Source organism: Brugia malayi, assembly GCF_000002995.4.
Source record: "Brugia malayi strain FR3 genome assembly, contig: Bm_v4_Chr3_scaffold_001, whole genome shotgun sequence".
NCBI classification, from domain to species: Eukaryota; Metazoa; Nematoda; class Chromadorea; order Rhabditida; family Onchocercidae; genus Brugia; species Brugia malayi.
In genome coordinates, this window is record NW_025062477.1 from 2,934,441 (window position 1) to 2,953,061 (window position 18,621).

At 29.3% G+C, this 18,621-nt stretch overlaps 2 protein-coding genes across 2 annotated transcripts; one reads left to right on the top strand and one right to left on the bottom strand.

The window, feature by feature from the left end:
• Positions 1–421: 421 nt before the first annotated feature.
• Bma-teg-4 (splicing factor 3B subunit 3, putative) lies at positions 422–13,058 on the bottom strand (the record flags this gene model as incomplete). The annotated part of the gene is made up of 28 exons (XM_043079833.1): positions 422–466; positions 774–869; positions 1,041–1,145; positions 1,477–1,620; positions 2,001–2,099; positions 3,540–3,653; positions 3,739–3,837; positions 5,457–5,567; positions 5,812–5,983; positions 6,151–6,241; positions 6,423–6,546; positions 6,702–6,876; positions 7,034–7,188; positions 7,472–7,594; positions 7,830–7,932; positions 8,094–8,269; positions 8,409–8,564; positions 8,668–8,819; positions 9,062–9,230; positions 9,381–9,546; positions 9,813–9,916; positions 10,352–10,489; positions 10,626–10,738; positions 10,837–10,978; positions 11,239–11,411; positions 11,985–12,155; positions 12,318–12,459; positions 12,972–13,058. The coding sequence occupies 28 exons, from the start codon at positions 13,056–13,058 to the stop codon at positions 422–424; spliced, it is 3,645 nt and encodes a 1,214-aa protein (XP_042935767.1).
• A 3,765-nt stretch (positions 13,059–16,823) lies between these two features.
• Bm9022 (Uncharacterized protein) lies at positions 16,824–17,814 on the top strand (the record flags this gene model as incomplete). Its single annotated transcript, XM_001895310.1, has 3 exons — positions 16,824–16,963; positions 17,271–17,494; positions 17,666–17,814. The coding sequence occupies 3 exons, from the start codon at positions 16,824–16,826 to the stop codon at positions 17,812–17,814; spliced, it is 513 nt and encodes a 170-aa protein (XP_001895345.1).
• Positions 17,815–18,621: the final 807 nt, after the last annotated feature.

Consider the following 18,621-nt stretch of genomic DNA (forward strand, 5'->3'; position numbering starts at 1 on the left):
TGAAAGATGTAAGAATGAAAAAGAATGAAAAATTAAAATTTTCTCATTGTCATAACCAATCCCAAAAATAAAAAAAGTAAGTTTTATCAAAGTAAATAAGATCAGAATCACCAACTGTATCATTGACTGACCGCTATTAACAGTTAATTTTAAACCACTGGTTTAAGCTGTTATTCTAATCTTAAATCGCTGTTTTCATAAGGAGCAAAAAAAGTTACAACTTTTTGGTCTTTAATTTCAAAATTTGAAGATTTCTGATATTATGTTACAAATCAAATTTCCAATGTATTGTGATAATAGAAAAAAATCAACAGTCTAAGATATAAAATAAAATATCTGCATCGAGATCATTCTGAATTCATCAAGCATCATTTGGCAATAGCAGCAACTAATGGAACCAAACGCTGTCCACTGCGAGAGCTTAAAACGCATAACGAGTTCGGATATCTTCCAGTTTTTTATGAATCTGAAGAACAATCAAAATTAGTTAGGGACATCCACATTTAATCTGCTACGGACAATTTTTCACAATTATTTTGAGTCAGAAAATTAAAAGTTGTATTTAGCGTGTGTTCTGATTTAAAAAAAATGGATTGTTTAAAATTGGAAATGAAATAAAATTTCATGCAATACTCGAAAATCTATCCTCAAAATTCAACTGACATAGTCAAACAATTTTCAACCTTTAAGACATTACTGTTAAACATTTTGACTTCCAAAGAAGTTATCATAATTCTTCAAATAAAACTCTCAATTAAAAATACAACAATAACCTCAGTTGGCTTCCTTCCCAGTTCTTCACCAACTGATTTCTGCTTATCCAATGGCATTAGCGAGTACTGTTCGCAGAGATCACCATCAATAACTGACTAAAATTTACAAAAACACACTGTTTAGATATCAATTGTTTCAATATATTCACTATATATTCAGAAAAATGTTGCAACTTGGACTCTGAAGAATAAAGCATAAAAACAGCTTCAACAGCCGATTTTTTTTTTTTTTTTTGATTATCAATTGATTCAATTCAGTACAAATACCTTAACAGGGAAATAGTAGGAACGATACGCAAGATGATCACGACCACAAAGCGGCGGATATTCCACTCTCATATGCATTTCAAGATTTTGGAAAAATTCAAATTCCTATAAGAACAAAAAAGTATGATTCTTCAGAATCTTCAGAAAAATTCAAATCCCTATAAGAACAAAAAAAGTGTGATTCTTTTTGTTCTTATAGGAATTTGAAACTTCTTCAGAAGTAGTTGAGAAGAAATTTCGTGGTTAAAAGATAATGAAGGCAACGTAAAAAAAAAAGAAAGTTGAAGCGATAGCAATCAAATAAGTAACCACACTAAAACCAATTGGCAAACAAGTTCACAAGCCAACAGAAATTTAAATAAATTAGTAAATAAATGAAATTAAAATTCCCAGCAACGAAATTAATAAGACAAAGCAAGGAAAACTTATAGCTTACATCTCTGGACATGAATGGCACCAAAATTCCAATAATTCCTGAAATCGTTGTATAGGAAAGGCAGTCATTTGCACCTGGTACTAGGGATGTTTTCTGCATTGATGTTATCGCATCGCCAATATAGAGGTGAGCTATGGCTTCCAACTGCAAAATAAACAGAAAATTCCCAGACTTTTATTTGGTTACTGACCTACTTATTTAATAAAAAATTAAATTTTTGAAATTTGCTTAATTAATAGACTAGGCTAGCAACGAGATAAATGAGAATACATCAACGCAATGAAAGTTCCGTCAGCAACAATATTTCGCCAAAACGAACAAACGTTGGAATCTTATTCTACTGCTACTAATAGTACATCAAATAAGTAACCAAATAATTTTAAAAATTTGTAGACAAGTAAATAAATGAATAAGTAAAAGATTTTGGGGAAGATAAGCAATGAGGAAGAAACAATTAATGTCAAATCTATGCATGGCAAGAAATTTTATTTAGAAACAGGGTATTCCAACTGAAAAAAGCATACCTTTTGCGAAGCTCCATTCAGATTTCCTCGATCCCATAGCGCACGTACACCAGTCGGATCTTCTTGCACCTCTTCGGTTACACCTTTAGGTAGTCGCAACTGAAATGTGAGGATTTAACAGTCTGAAAATTCAGAATTTACAATGGAAATTGAAATGCAGCTAAGAAGAATAGAAATTGAAATTTTAAAGATATTAAAAAAAAAAAAATCAGGTAGCAGGAATCGTGATTTAAAAATGGAGACTTTGAATTCACTCTAAATTTTTCAATTATTCCTAAAATTCTAGAAGCGAATAACACTATCAATCCAAATATTATAGAAGCTATCCATTACCTAACTTAAACGCAATGCTTACTTTAAAAAAATAAACTTAGCATAGTCTACTTTTGTATTACTTTATTAATGTACCATTTGACTACTAATTTAATCGTAAGAACAATTTTTATATTAACTGTTATAATTGTTTCGAAATTTTATTTTTATCTTCCACTTTTTAAGAATACTTTTTCACCAATTTCAAATCTTACTTATATACTGCTGTGAAAAAACTACTGCATATGAACATTTGTGGATTAAAAATTAGAAATTGTCCAATTAAATGTCTGATTTCTTAAGTACCATTCATACAGGTCCTTTAATCTGCATTCTACCGCTCTGCTAAAGTAGATAGTTCTTTATAGTTGATAAAAATTAGCCACTTTAATTTAAAATCACCTCAATACTTTGACAGCCTAATAATTCAAACAAACTTTCAGAAATAATAAATGCTTAATATATAAGTTTCGAATTCTAAGTTATTTAATTCGAGCTATTCCCTGATTTTTATCATCAACAACATCTACCTTACATTAATTGTCCAACTAGTCAACATTATACTGAATCTTCTCACCATTTGATCAGCCTATCAAAACAAAGAAGCCAATTTAGCATGACTTTTCGCTCTCATAACTAAGCTAGAGTTATTGCTAAGTATAACAAATTACTGGTGCTTCTCTTCGTTGTTCGTTTCTGAAGAAGGCTGGCAATGATAGACAAATGAAAGGAAAATACATATATATGAAAAAAAATCATCATGAACAGAAGAATCTGGATATATCAAAAAGAGCAAAAAAAAAAAAAACTGCACTTTTCACTGTCAATTGATACTTCGTTGCCTTTGGCACTATCAAACTGTTTAAATGTGTTTTAATATTTTGCTCAAATTATTCGATCATAAAGCAAACAAAAACTTTAGGAATTTAACAGGACTTATATAATGTGCTTTCATTTAAATTCTCTAACATTCCGAAGGTTTTCAAATACTACTAGAAAGTCAGAGCAAAGAGTTTCAATAAATGATAAGAGAAAAAAAAAACACAACATAGAGATTGGCACATAGAGATTGTCTATTAAAAGTTCACTTTTTTGATGTCATGGTACTAAAAATATATTGGTTTCTTTCTTGTTATTTGTTTTTAAACTTTAGTCAAGCAATGTGATATGATTTGTAATCAGTTCAAAGGTGCAATGTGTCGAAGAAATGTTGCTAATTAAACTTACCACAGCAACATTTCCAAAACGATCTCCAACCGCAACTGTGTCATAATCCAGCAGGCATACACAAGTTACGTAACGTGGAGATGTTTCATCGCAGAATATCGACAACTGACCATCCTTCAATAAAAGATTCATTAATCAGTTCAACCTATTATTATCTCCAAGTTTCATCAAAACTCTGATTAAATGCCAGCAAAATGACCTGTTTTTTATAACGCATGAAATGCACCGATTCCTGTGAATCACTTACAACAATACGTTGTCCCATTGATCGAATATCAACAACTTGTGTAGGTATCTGCTGCAAAAAGAAAGCTTTATAAGCATTATGTCATGATAATAATATGATAAAAAATGTTTAACTTGGGATGAGATTATTATATTTCCTGAAATTAAAAGGATAACAGTAAGGAAAGACATGAAGCATTCAAAGAAAGCAATCACTTATATCAAAAATAGCTGTTTTCAATAAACAGAAGTAATTAATATTTCCTTTCATTAGTACTTTGTTGAATTTCATTACTGGAAAAATTTGAAAGAACAAAAAATTTCTTTAAATTTTACTGCTTCATAGCCCTAAGCTTCTCTCTGCTGAAATAAATCTTATAGCACTTTTCTCAACAAACTTCAAACCATCTTTTTGAACAGTATTCCAGAAAATACATTGCATATTTATTTGCTAACCATTTTAGAAGAGAATCACTTCCTAATTTTCCTTTTTAATGTGAATATATCATCATTTTTCAGTGAGAAACTCAATTTCATTTTTTTCTTTTTTGTGACGAAAAAAACATCCTTAAATTTTCATGGAAGTAATGAAATTTGTATATGACATCTCGTTCAAGGAACTTAACAACATTATGAACTTTCACAATTCTCAAGTATCATTTTCTTTTACACTTTATCTTATTCCATTCAATTTCACTGTTCACAGTCTCTTATTAATAAAGACTCAAAAAACCTTGAAAATTTCTTCCAAAATATTTAGAAAAATATTAAAAATTTAAGATATATATATATTAAAATATTAAAAACTTAAAGAAAAAATTTAAGTCCCTTGGTAAAACTGGAGTTTAAGAATCGATTTAAAAGATCTTTGGAACAGTATTCTATATCCCAAGCTCAATCTACCCTATTCGCCTGTTAACAAAAAATACGGTAATTTAAAAAAGCCAGTACATCGAAAGCATCTAGACAATAACTACTCAGCTTATACAGATTTATATTTATTATATACAGACAAAGATATAGATTGATAGATATAGATAAACAGACATGTCATCCTATCACTTTTTCTTTAACAAGATAGTTAACAATATTTTTTTAATATAAGTAATGCAGCTCACTGTTTGATGAACAACTAAAAGAATTTAAGTGAATATAAAAACGAATGGTGTTTGAAAACAGTGGAGTAGGTATCATTTATAAGACTTTCACAATGATTTGAAAAAACTGCAGAATTCATAATAACAAACATGGGAAATACATTACTTAGAAATCTGAACTCAGGAAAAATTCGGCTCCAAATCTATTATTTATTATTGTCTCAATCGTAATTTCAAAAACTGTTTTAAGGAATTACTTGTCTATTTTACAATAGCATTTTTAGTGATTTCAAAGTAAATTCTAATTTTGAAATATTATCTCCGCATAAATTTATAAAACTATAGAGAAGTTTTTATTTTAGTCGATTCCTCTATCCTTTCGATTTTAGTCAATATCTACTTTATTATCTAATTCCAGTAATCATTTAAAAAAAAAAAAAAAAAAAAAAAACGAAATCTTTGCATTTTATTTTCAAACGCTCTTCCTCTGTTAATATTATCACTAGAAATCATAATAAATCCTTCGCACCCCGGCACAAATTGCTTCACATATAAATAAAACTCATAAATAAACAAAAGAAAAATAAAGATTTACCCTGTTTTCACACTTAGCAAGCAATTTTCTCTTGCCGAGATCGTACAGCCTTACTTTTTTCCCCACACCAGCTAACGCCATTCCACGGAAATCATGAATGGCATTTACGACCTAAATGAAATTTTATGTGCACAGCTTAAGGAATATCAAGGATACTACATAAACTATTATTATAGTATTAGAAGCAAAAAATAACATCCATGAATTACTGTTTAAGCAGAAAATTAAAAGACTGAAATTTATTTATTCATGCATCATAAGAAATACGCCTTCAACTAATTATTTTCTGAATTATTGTTTCTTTGAAGCTAAATATTTTAAATTCAAAAAAGGAAAGAAAGAAACAGAAAATAACTTCATCGGTTGGCGTTCTGTGCAACAGTTGAAGTGTGGTACCATTAGCTGCCAGCAGGAAAGTATAAATGCATCCCCCATTTGCCTTTCTAGGCTTCAATTGCAAATCACAACCGCAACCAACTAATACAAACTGTGTGTCGCTTTGGTTTTGAAACTGTACCATTGCTATTCTGAAATTCAACATGTTCAGCCACATCGCTGGATCATCGTTTCATTCTCCCAACTAATATAAAATATGTTTCATATTTGTTTCAAATTTCGATAACAATTAGTTGTCAAAATTTTCTTCAAATAACTATGCATATTTCAATTTTTTAAAGAATACTTCAAAACTTACGCAAACGCAGCTTCATCTTCAGCGAATGGAAAATGTGAAAGCGTCTCACCATCGTTACTGCGCATAATTCGAACTGTTGAAGCCCATTTACCTAAAAATACGTCTTCAAGTACTTAACAGTGGAAAGGTTTAAGAAGTGTTACAATCTATATTTCAACGTAATTATATGGCCGGCAAGCATTTAAATCACTATTGGAAGGTGCATCGCAATATCAACTGACAATGTGAATAATAACAAAAGTAAACCCGGAACTTTGCTTCCTGAATGCTACCTTTTTGATTTTTTGGTGATCCATAAACTCTTTCATCAACTTTTTCAGTACGAATTGCATCCGCCATTTCTTTTACCGCTTGTTGGTCTGCTTCTTCCGCCTCCTTTGCTACTTCCATTAATTCCTGAAATTGCTGCCACAGAATTAACCAAGATTATAAATTTTGCTTCATTACGGTTTTTGACATCCCAAAAAGCAAAAAGAAGATGAATCACATATGTTCCTGAGAGAAGTTCGAACTCATTTTATCAGAAAAATTTTCGAGAAGGAAATACAAACATCTGCGAGCTGTTTCCGACGTTCCATTTTCCCTTTTACCGTGAAAGCAGCATGGTCATTTTCGATTATAATCAGATTTCCAGATGCTTTATGCACTACCATGCGCCGAGGCGTATAGTCCAGTGGATGTACAACGTGGTTAAAAACGGCTCCCAACTTTTCAAGTGACAAAATTCTGAGAAAAAGGTAAAGTTTTTAGAAAAGTAAATTAAACATTAAAAAGTGCTCAAGTAAGTAAAAACTAGTGGATCAAAGCTTTTAAATTCTAAAAAAAAACGAGCATTGTGAAAAAATTCTACGAATTGAAAATGAACTTTAAAAGTTACTAAAACCTTAAAGTGTTTTCTGCGATAGCTACAATTCCTTCCGGACATTGTTCTGATGAAAAACCGGCCGCAAATTCCAGAGCCGCATATGAAAGAGGAGTTAGATGGAATCTGCTTTGGTAATCGTATAAAAGCCAAGCTCGAGATGACGCAGCCATGATCTGAAAATAATTTGAAAATTAGTTAAACTAAAGCATGCTAGAAAATGCTGTTGAAAAGCATTGAACAAGGAAACAAATCATTGGCTGATGGAGATTTGTGACTCGAAACATTAAGTACTGCAGATGCTTCATTTACTACATTCTGCTGTTCCATAAAAATTAACAATTCAGGTATTCGTATACAACTTAAATTAAAGCTGAATTTGAATATTTTTCTAATAAAGTGATAGGAATTTATATCAAAATAGATAAAAATAAACTAAATATGGAAAGCTTGACATACCGCATCTTTACTTTGTATTCTTACACGGAACAACTTTACACTTTTTGTTCCCAAATAGCGAGTTCTGTTATCCGTTAACTCACCTGTAACTTGATCAACAGTGGTTCGCAGCAAACATCCATTCTAAAATATCGCACTTAATAATATTAAAGGGAACAAAATTTATGGCAACTCGTTAAAATCAATTAATGTAAGAAAATGTCCACAATTTTTAAATTTAATACATTAAAACACCATTTGACTACCACGATGTAATCAAATAGTGTTTTGACCTATTAAAATTGAAAATCAGTGGGATTTTCAGATTTAGAAAAATTCATGCTTTATATGTATTAATGAAAATCTTAAATGAATGAACCTGCAAACCAATATTTAAATGAACAGTTGATGCACTTTGCGTCTCGGTGCCAAACATTTCGAGCACAATAATTGATTCTGGTTCTGATGGTAATGCTTGCATACTAAAAGAGATTAACTTTCGTTGACTTTGGAAAGATCTAAGAATTTGAAAAGTCAGATTTTTGGGAGTTTCTCCTTAATCTCAGGAAGGAAATTGCGCTTCTTTAATCAGAAACAAAATTCATCTGTTTACAACTTTTGTCCAAATTAAAAGAAGCATTACCTGAGCGGTGAAAGACAATCCTGTGGATCCAAGGATATAATTCGTACTGTTTTATCAGCCAAACCCACAGTAAGAAAACGCGACCGTAACTCGCCTTCAGGAATCTCACTTAAGCTCATGCACAGGACATCAGCAGGTAATTCACGTCGTTCAGTGTATTCGTTCAATTGACCAGTCTGAAACGATGATAATAAAGTTAGCAAATCAGTGTTATTGAGCAAAAAAAAAAAGTAAAAGCAAAAAGACAACTTACTCAATGCTAAGTCATAAAACAAATACAAAATGATGAAACAAATAAGGAAAGAAGCATCTTACCACGTCCAGTTCAAAATACACCAGTTCACCACCGGCAAGTGCGATTGCCACTTGCCTTCGATTCAACGCACATTTCATAATTGTACGTTTACCAGGTGCCTTCCACTCATTAACTCGCCGATCAGCCCTAATATGTCGAATACCGTCCGGATACACCTAGAATTATGCCCATTCAAAACTTTTTGAGTTTTATTTGCCAAATAATCATCTTTCCTTGGAAAAAAAATCTCAAGAAAACTGCGAAGGAAACACTACTAACCTGCAACAAAGCATCGTCGCCAATAAGTGCACACCCAAGTGTCGGCGTCGTACCAAGAAAGCCAGAATCCGTAACTTCTTCGACAGTTTCACCAATAGATAATACCAGTGTTGCATTAACGAATGATACAACGATATGAGAATCAAATTTATCTAAAATTAAGTGTTCGTTATTCATAAACACTTTCTTTTGCTGCAAAATCGGAATGAAAACGAGTTTTCCAAACTTTTCTGTCGGATATTAACTCATACTCACAAATTATAATGTCCTCCGAAATCATTATTTATAGGTATATATACGAAACTATCAACAGAAGTCCACTGAAGCAGCAAGGTATTATAATCTAATTAAAATTTATCTATACACTTACAAGTTAATAAACTATGAAACTTACCATCAATATTCCGTTTTACTGTCCAAACTGCATTCGGATTACCAGGCAATTCAGAGACAGCCATTTCCGTTACCTCCAAACCATTGCGCAATACTTTGACTGCTGAAAGTGCACCGCGTCCTACTAAAGTGTAAATTTGAGGAGAATCTTCATTAGCCAAATCGTCAATCTGTAAAACAGGATCAAATGATTTCAGAAACTAACCATACAATGTACTTTAAAACTAAAACTCATTAAAGAAATTTCATATCACTCCTCTTAAAAAATAAGAAATGAAGGAAGTGGCGAATGATCTATCTAGGGTAATTCTAGAACTCACGTAGGAAGAAATAAGCGGTGATAAGCTATCCATTTGGTCAACAATTGCCAAATTTGTGAGCCCACGAGGAGCGAAAAAGAAGGTTTCACCCTCTTCCAACTGCATTCGAGATGAAAATTCAGGTTCATCATCTTCATCACCCAAATGTGCTATCTGATATAAGTGACTGAAATGCAAAACTATTATCAAATAATTCAAGTTAAATACTAGACAAAAAGCATATCCTGTTTCTAACAAATGAGTATAAACACAAAATAGCAATGTTCAGAATTCGAACAGTACCTAATATATTAATGATAAAAAAAAAGTATATGAAAGTGTTGGACCAAAACTACTGCTTGTTCTAGAGTTTGTTCTTCGCTAATATTAGTAGGTTAAATGATTTAACATTAATCAAAAAAACAATCATTAAAGCAATTACAAAGAACATACTGATTTCCGAATTCACTTGCAGTGAACAAAAATCCTGTTTTTAAAATACACATAGCATTCGAGACTGGTATCGTGTCGAAATACTTGATTTTAAGTTCGGTAACCTAAGACTCAAAAATTAGATAAACAAATAAAAAATTCACTTGATGTCTCATGTTCCATTAGCTCAATGTGTATAACAGAAAAAAGAAAATGGATGGTCATGAAACCTACCCAAATGAGTGTCAGTGGAACGTATATTGTTTTTATGACTAAATAAGTATCGAATTTAAAAACCGATAAGCTCAAGGCTATTAAACTGACTTAATACGGTGAAGTGCTAAGCATTACAGCCATCGCTGAAACTTCTATGCACAAAAAGAATGGTAGAGAAATTATCAATAAAAAAGTACTAGTTTTTAGAAAATCACTTAAGGAAGCAAAAAAAAAGCAGTTTACCCATTATTTATTTCAATAACCAAGGAATAAAGGAGACTATGTGTTATCAGAGTATGAACCAAAATTGTTCAAATTTTTAATTTTGAAAACGAATAACTCACAATATCATGCTCACTTTCCAGTGTAACTTTAAAAATATCACCCTGGTCAGTTTGTACCAAGAAGAAGTACATCAATTTTGTCTTATGTGTTGCGGAACATACAATAATGACAGTGCGATCACAATCATCCAATTCATTCTAAAAAAGGAGAAAAACTCAAAGCTAATTAATTAAGATTAGTCCACAACAAATGTTTCCCATAAGTCACTAATGTTATTGTTTCCAACAATGAAAAAATAGACTAATCGAAACGAAAAAGTCTGTGTAAACGAACCCTTCTTCGTGGTACTGGACATTTGATATCTGGTTGATCACCCAAATTTTTATAAACAAGATAATTTTCGCAACAAACAATAACACCACTAGGCCCATCTTGTCCACCAGGTACTGTAAAACAAACCAATTTATATATACCAACTAAAATCCAATTATTATGAATTTATTTCTAAAAATTTTGATTAGGAGGGATTTTGAAACAAGCATGCCTGAAATCAGAATATTTCCCTTATCAACCAATGGCTCAGCATATTTGCGTACTACGTGGTTCAAACCAAGATCCAATTCATAAAACGTTAATGTCTGAGGAATTTTGGTAGCCAGATGTCCAGTAGGATCGTGATCAACTTCCTTCAAATCATTATTTCATTACATACTACTATCAAATCTTAACCAAAAGCGAGTAAATTTTAGATAACAAATAAATAAATAAATAATTTTAATCAAATTGATTGGTAATGTTCTGAAAAACGCTATGAAATATTTGCATTACTCAAAAATAAGCCAAAAATGCGTCCACATATCACATTTCATTTCTATTAATGTGCTAAAGTTCAAAAAAAGTAAATATATTCGTTAACAGAGATATATTTCCATGTGCCGTTATTTACCTCGTAATCAACTTCTAAACATGCAAAAGTAGGATTTTCGAATCCGACATCCACACCAACAACACTGTAACAGATGCAATGAGATTTGTGTGCTTCCAGCGGCGAACTGATTGTTAAATTAGCCGATGCATCCCGATTCATAATATACACCAATTTCTGACGCTCTACGGCACCTGCGATAAATCAATTACTTAGAAATATTTTATGTCAACAACCATTTAGTGCATAATTCTCTAAGAATTAAACAAAATGAGAGTAAAAGTTGTGCCCTGTTTTCGTGTTAAACAAATAATCTAATAACTAACAGTTGCGTTCGTATACAGTTAAGTTATAATCTTTTTTCAGCAGATTCACATCAGCTCATAAGCCAGAAGTTAAGTATGATAAAGAGACATTTCTAATCTAATCAATACGACACTTATCATTTTAAAAAATGTTTAACTATATATATATATCCCCAACACAACTGCACATTAGTTCAGATTAATGAAAAGGATCGTGATTTTTGTCGTTAATTCATACTCCTTAATCTCTTTTCAATTAACCTCAAACACTTAATTTACAACCGTTCAATATTAGAAACTTAAAAAAAGATAAATACTGTATTTAGAAAGTTCCTGAAAACATAGCAAAACAACTGATAATTATTCATAGAAATAGTAAATTGTTACATATATTAGCTTTGCCAAAATAAAAATTAATTACATTAACAAACCAATTAAAATATGATACTCCAAAACACTCACCAATCAAGATTGCACGTCCTTTGGGATCAACAGCAAGAAACTGTCCCGGAACAATTCGTCGACAGCCAGTTTTCCCGAATGTTTCCTGGTGAACTCTTTCAAAACACACTTTCTGTGCATTATATTCCAGAATTACAATACGTCCGGCATCCGAACCAATAACAATATAATCTATAAGAAATTTTTTGAGCGTACATTTTTAGAATTTCTTGCCTTACTTAAAAAAAAAAAAAAAAAAATATGTCTTGAACTTTTTAAGTTAGTAAAAAAAAGGACGAAACTAAGCACCAACAAATCCTATATATTTAAAAATCATAATCAAAAAATACAAACCTTTGCTTCCTCCAGTTAAACGAAAAGCCAACAAAGATCTTATAATACCAAAGGCATTATGACTGCATAAAACATGAATTTTTCCTGTTTTCGGATCACAAAACAATAACTGAAGAAGATTGCCCCGCGCAATGCATACTTCCTGTAATACAAACAATTTAACCATTCGTTCAAACACCTCAAGCTATGAACATTTTGTTTAACCAGGTGATTTATAAATCAACAAATCGAAATTAATTGTTTAATAGTAACTCCTACAGTTTTTTGACGGATTGATAATTGTTAGTTCCTTTAGTTAATCAGCATAACCTGGTAAGTTAAGTTAGTTACATAAGAATGCTTTAATCATTCTACATGAAGCAGACATAAACAAATCGGACTGCTCAAAAAACCATTTCGCTTATTTTTTTTTTTTGTAATTCACATTCAAGTTTATGCATAATAAATGGAGCCTCATATATTTCTTCTTCTTTTATCAACATTCTTTTCATTTATTTAAGTAAGTAATAAACTACGTGAATCCACTCTAAATAAATCCTCCTCTAAGAAAAGTGGAATTAATAAATTATAAGTGGAGCATCACACTTAATTTACAATATCTGCTGTTTCTATTTAATAAAGTTCATGCTTTTCCGCTTAATTTCAGCAATATACCTGTTGTTTTGGCAAACCGCAGAAAGATCCATGAATTGCTTGGTTGATTGCTGATGAACCTTGCAATGTTAAGTTGTACAAATACATAACTTCTTCGAGTTTCACTTACTTTTATCTCACACAACCCTGAAAATCTATAATCTGACATTTCATAAACGCATAAAAGTTGCTATCAATAATGAACGAAAAGCAACGAAGTATACGATTATAACCAGTGTTACAGTAATAAACAATAAACATTTACTCCAATCAACGTTAACAGTAAATAAACCATCCGGAATACCGTGGCGGCATGAACGGACATATTGTGTTACTCTCATAGTTACTTACTTGAGCACCTACTCATTATAAATTTGATATTGGGAAATCAGTTAGTCGTCCAGAAAATTGCTACTACTTTAATATCTTTATCAACTAAAAACTGTATAGCACAGATAATTAATTACCCCATCTCTTCCATCCTATCAGTTAAATGCTCTCAATCACTGCTACAACTACTAGCTGCAACAATTTCACCATTCTCTCACTCTATCACAGCATTATCTTTTACCATTTCCATCAATCTCTGCAATATCCTTAATCACATATTCTCTTTTCCTTCATTTCCCTAGACTGCCTCTGTCTCAGCATATAGCAATATTTCTTGAACTGTCTAATGCTTAACAACAAACTATTTTGCTGTTTCTTAATATTCCAATACTCTCCATTTCACACACTATTCAATAAATTCAGCAGTTCAGATTAATATGACGAAATCAACAGTTGCATGCAACGAACCATGAAACGAATTGCGTCCAAAATTGCCGTGTAATTAAATAAATTGAATTTGAATAGTGCATTCCGTGATTTTAGATGTGGGTAAAGTTGTTTTAAGAAAAAGCAGTAATTATTATATTTTATGATTAAAAGAAGGATTTTCTATTGCTTTGATATCATTAATACATTACCAACTTAAAATACTTCCCTAAATGTTACTTCACTACCATTTTGTTGAATTACTTTTTATATGCCACAACAATTATCATAATTAATTAAGAGAACTATAATTAAAGAATGCTTTTGAATAAGTTCAATATCTTATCACTTATACACCAATTCTTACATGCTGCTTTAACAGCTATTGTTTTTTTTTTTTTTTTTTTTTTCAAGAAATAAGTAGTACATATATCAAGGAATAATTGTTCTAAGCCATAGCTGAAAATAAATTGCTTTTATTAAAGTTTATTTGTGAAGTGAAAGGCATCATGATAAATCATTTCCGTTGAATTTATTATTTTCATAATTCATTTTATTTAAACTATGACTACAAATAAAGTTTTCGAGATGTGCGGAATTCTGCTTGTAAAGCAATATGACGAAGCAATTGACAATGATAGAAATATTTTGAATATTATTTCTTCGCAATTTCTGCACCATTAAAATTCATTCTTTCGCTATTTCAATTATAAATGAAAATTTAAGCTATTGAATGAAACATAAAAATTTTACTACTTGTCTACTACATTCATTTACATCATTTTGATATATCAAAAAAGCAGGAAAGAATGATACTATTGAACCATTTAAAAAAAAAGTTTATCAATTTCCAATACTTCTTTCTTTAGATGAATTTCCAATTTTAATAAATAGTTGAAGTGTTAAAATTTGCAAACTACAAAAAAAAAATAGAATAAACAGTTAAATCGTACTATATATTTTGAACTGATATTCGATTTAATTTTGCTTATTTACGTTAATTTGATAGTTACATAATATCAATAGAATATTATCTAACAAAACTTTTTTTTACTACAAAATACTATAAATTTAGAATATAACTTTGAAAAAAAAAAAAAAAGCTCAAAGTACTATTACCTATAGTAATATTTTGTTATATTTTTACCGAAAAGATCAAATTAGTGATGAAAATTTAGTAGCATACAAAATATCAACGAATAGAAAGATAGAAAAAATGATTTAAAAAAAGAAAATACATTCATATTTTCAAACATTATTTCTAAAATTAAATCAATAAAAAAAAAAAAAATTAGATTAAAAAATTGCAATAGTTTTGGGCTTTATTTTTTTTTTTTTTTTTTCTTCTTTTTCTTATTTTTCATTTACATTTTCAAAAATTTTCCAACAATGAAATGAAAATTTTTAAGCATTTATAAATAAATTAGAAAAATACTAAAAATAAAAGATAGGAATTTAATTTTGAATGTAAAATTCACACGATAAATATATTCACTTTTATAATATAATATAAAGTATTAAAGGTAAGTGAACTAAAGTATTATATACTTTGTTATGATTACACATTTGTTATACTATTATTAAAATTTCAAGTATTTATTTGCATACATAAATACATATATATATTTATATTTATATGTATAAATTTTAATCAACAAATTTTTGAAAACATGAAACATATACAATGAGAAGCCACGATTTTTTACAATAACATAATACTTACTTTTTTTCTTTTTCCTTCCTTCCTTTTTTTTTTTCCTTTGTTGTTTATTATTATAAATTATTAAAATGTAAATAATACTTTTATATACAAATGTATAGAATTAGCATAGAATACAGTGAAAGACTGGTTCTTCACATTCAACCAATATTTATTATACACATAGAATTTGAACAATGTCAAAATGCTCATTCTTTTTGCATTGTCAAACCAAAGTCAAATTTATCTATCAAATTTAACAAATTTTTTCATTCAACTCTTTTTCTCTTTCGTTTTCTAACAAATATTATAGTTCATACAATTTATATTTGTTAATAATTAATCATTATTTATTAGAAATTATCTAATTTTAAATTTACTAAAAGTTTTTTCAAAAAATTAGTCTCAAATTTAATTGTGAAAAATTTTCATAGTGCTTGAATAAAATCAATATATTTTTGAAAATTTCAAGAATTGAAACATCACTTATTGATTATTAAACACGTATAAGGTAAACCTATAGTTTTACAATTAGTACGAAGATTTTTATTCCATTAAACGACTGAACAATTCTTAAAATTAAATTATAAACTTCATATAAAAAAATATGAAAAGGATTCTTAGCTGTTTAAATGAATTTTTTTTCCCAAGATTTAAAATGAATCCTTTTGAAAATTCAAATTCATCAGCATCTTCTTAACAATCATTTTTTTTAATTAGCAGTTATTAACTATTTGTTATCAATATTTCTTTCTCAGAATAATTTACATTTTTCAAAATTATTTGTTCCATAGGTTGAGATCACGTCATTAAATCTTAGATGAAAAAAAAGAAAATCTAAACGAATCTTTCATTCATTTCCAGCAGTTAAATCATTTTTTAGCATTTATTTTGTCTTTATTTTTAATCTTTTTACATAAATTATTCGTAAAAATTTACCAGCATTTATGGAAAAACTAATAAAAATAACAAAAATGTAATAAATAATAAATAAAAATTAAACGAGTAATTTCTATGAAATCAAAATTTTCAGAAATAATACAATTATCCAAATATTACTTTTTTTTTTTCTTCTAATGTTTAATAATTTTCATCATGTTTATTTATTATTGAAATTTATTGAATTTTTTTTAAAAGTTGAATAAACTGGTTTGCGGTACAATTCCTTTCTCGAAAAGAAAAAAAAAACTTTTGAAGCATCAATAATTTAATGGGATGATTGATTTGATCATAGTTTTTTCTTTTTTTTTTTTTAGGTTATTAAGCAGTGATATTATTTTATATGTTATTATGACGTTATTAATCAATTAGGTAATATTAATAATAAGCAATTTTTTTTTTTGAAATTATTTTTGAAATATTAGAAGATTTAAATTAGTATATTATTTTCACATTCAAAAAGTTTTACAGAACGACTAATGTCACCAAATATGACAACAATTTCTGCTGTAACAAATTCATTGACAAGCACAGTACCATCATTCATTGTTGAAAACTTCCGTAATAAACGACAATTTTGGCACGATTATAGTTACGATAGCTATTACGGATATGGATTGTATGTTTATAAATAATTTGAATTCTGTCAATGTCAATTATTTGATATAGAAAAGATAAATTATTAAATTTTTTTATTACTCAAAAATAAAGAAATAATATTTTATGAAATATTTCCTTTTTTTTTTTTTTTTTTGCAATCATTTCAAAATTTTTGCTTCATTTTCTTACAATAAATAAAGTGTCTTTCCATTTAAAAAGAGAAATTGAATTTATAATTTTTCAAATAAATAGCTTGCAATGTTTTCATTCAAAAAAAATTTTTTTAAAGTTTAAATTAGCTAAAAAAAAAATTCTATTAATTTTAGCCAATGGCATCGAGTAATCCTCAGTATTCTGTTCTTAATAGCATTATTCCTATGTTGCTTGGTACCTTGTATATGTGCGCTTGGAATTTGGTTCGCAGGTTGGTTTGGACTACGTAATCAGGCTACCAGTAAAGGTAACATTAATTCTCCGGTTGCTACAAATGCCTACACACAACAACAGCAACAACCTGTTATACCACCACAAGAAACTGTGATGCCGCAGAGTAAGTTGTATATTTGAGATTACCTCGAAAATTCATTTGCAATTAATATTTTAAAAAACTCAATTGAATTAAGAGAATTTTCTATGAATTTAACAAACGAAGAAAGAAAAAGAAACCACATAAATTTCAATTTATTTGGTATTTTTAAAATCATACTTAAAGTCGTTCCAGATTCCGCACCAACTGGATCAGGAAATTCTCGAGAACGTATGGACTCTTACATTTATGAGGAAAAACGTAGCGATCGCTTTTATCATCGACCTCCATCGCCACGTTTACATGATGACTATCGACGACCTTTCACGTCTTCCAAACTGTAATCTGTAAATTTACTTCGCTTCTAATCACTGTGATCTTCATTTGCTCCCTTTAAAAAGTTTACATGAAATCATTAAGCAATATCACTCATGCCACAGCTATATAATAAGTGCTAAGCACAAATTACAATTCACAAAATATGCATTCATTCAATTTCATTTACTCCAATAAACTAAACTTTTGGTCCTTTCAATTTAATTTCTCGACTTTTTTCAAGGACAAATTTAACAGTTTGGCATATATACAGACTATCTCAAGGCCTATGAACCTTAGTTTATTCATTTGTTTGCCACATATTAATCTATTTTAAGAAAATATTAAAACAGATTAATATGTCATGAAATACGCAATAACTGCTTCCTATACAAATTATATTTTGCCTTTAAATTTAAATAATGCAACACTGTCAACATGACATTTAACATTTTTTTAAATGAGGCAATAATATATAAGGCTAAACAAATACTATATATAAAAAAAAAAAAAAAAAATAGCTCTCCTCATTCTACAGAATAATTCTTAGCATTTGGAAAGAAAGTTTGGAAATAGAAAGTGGAAAACCATTTCAAATAATTTGTTGTTCATTTTGATGCACTGGCACTTCGGCGAAAACAGTAATAATTCAAAAAATCAATTAATACTTCATAATGTTCCTCATTATGATGTATGAGTCCCAATGCTTCTATCGATAAAAACATCATCCTAATTTGTAATGTATTTAGCATAATATTTATGATAAACATGACAAAACTGAAACATCCAGGGTTTTCCAGAAATTTTATAGAGGAATTAATATCTCAAGATCCTAA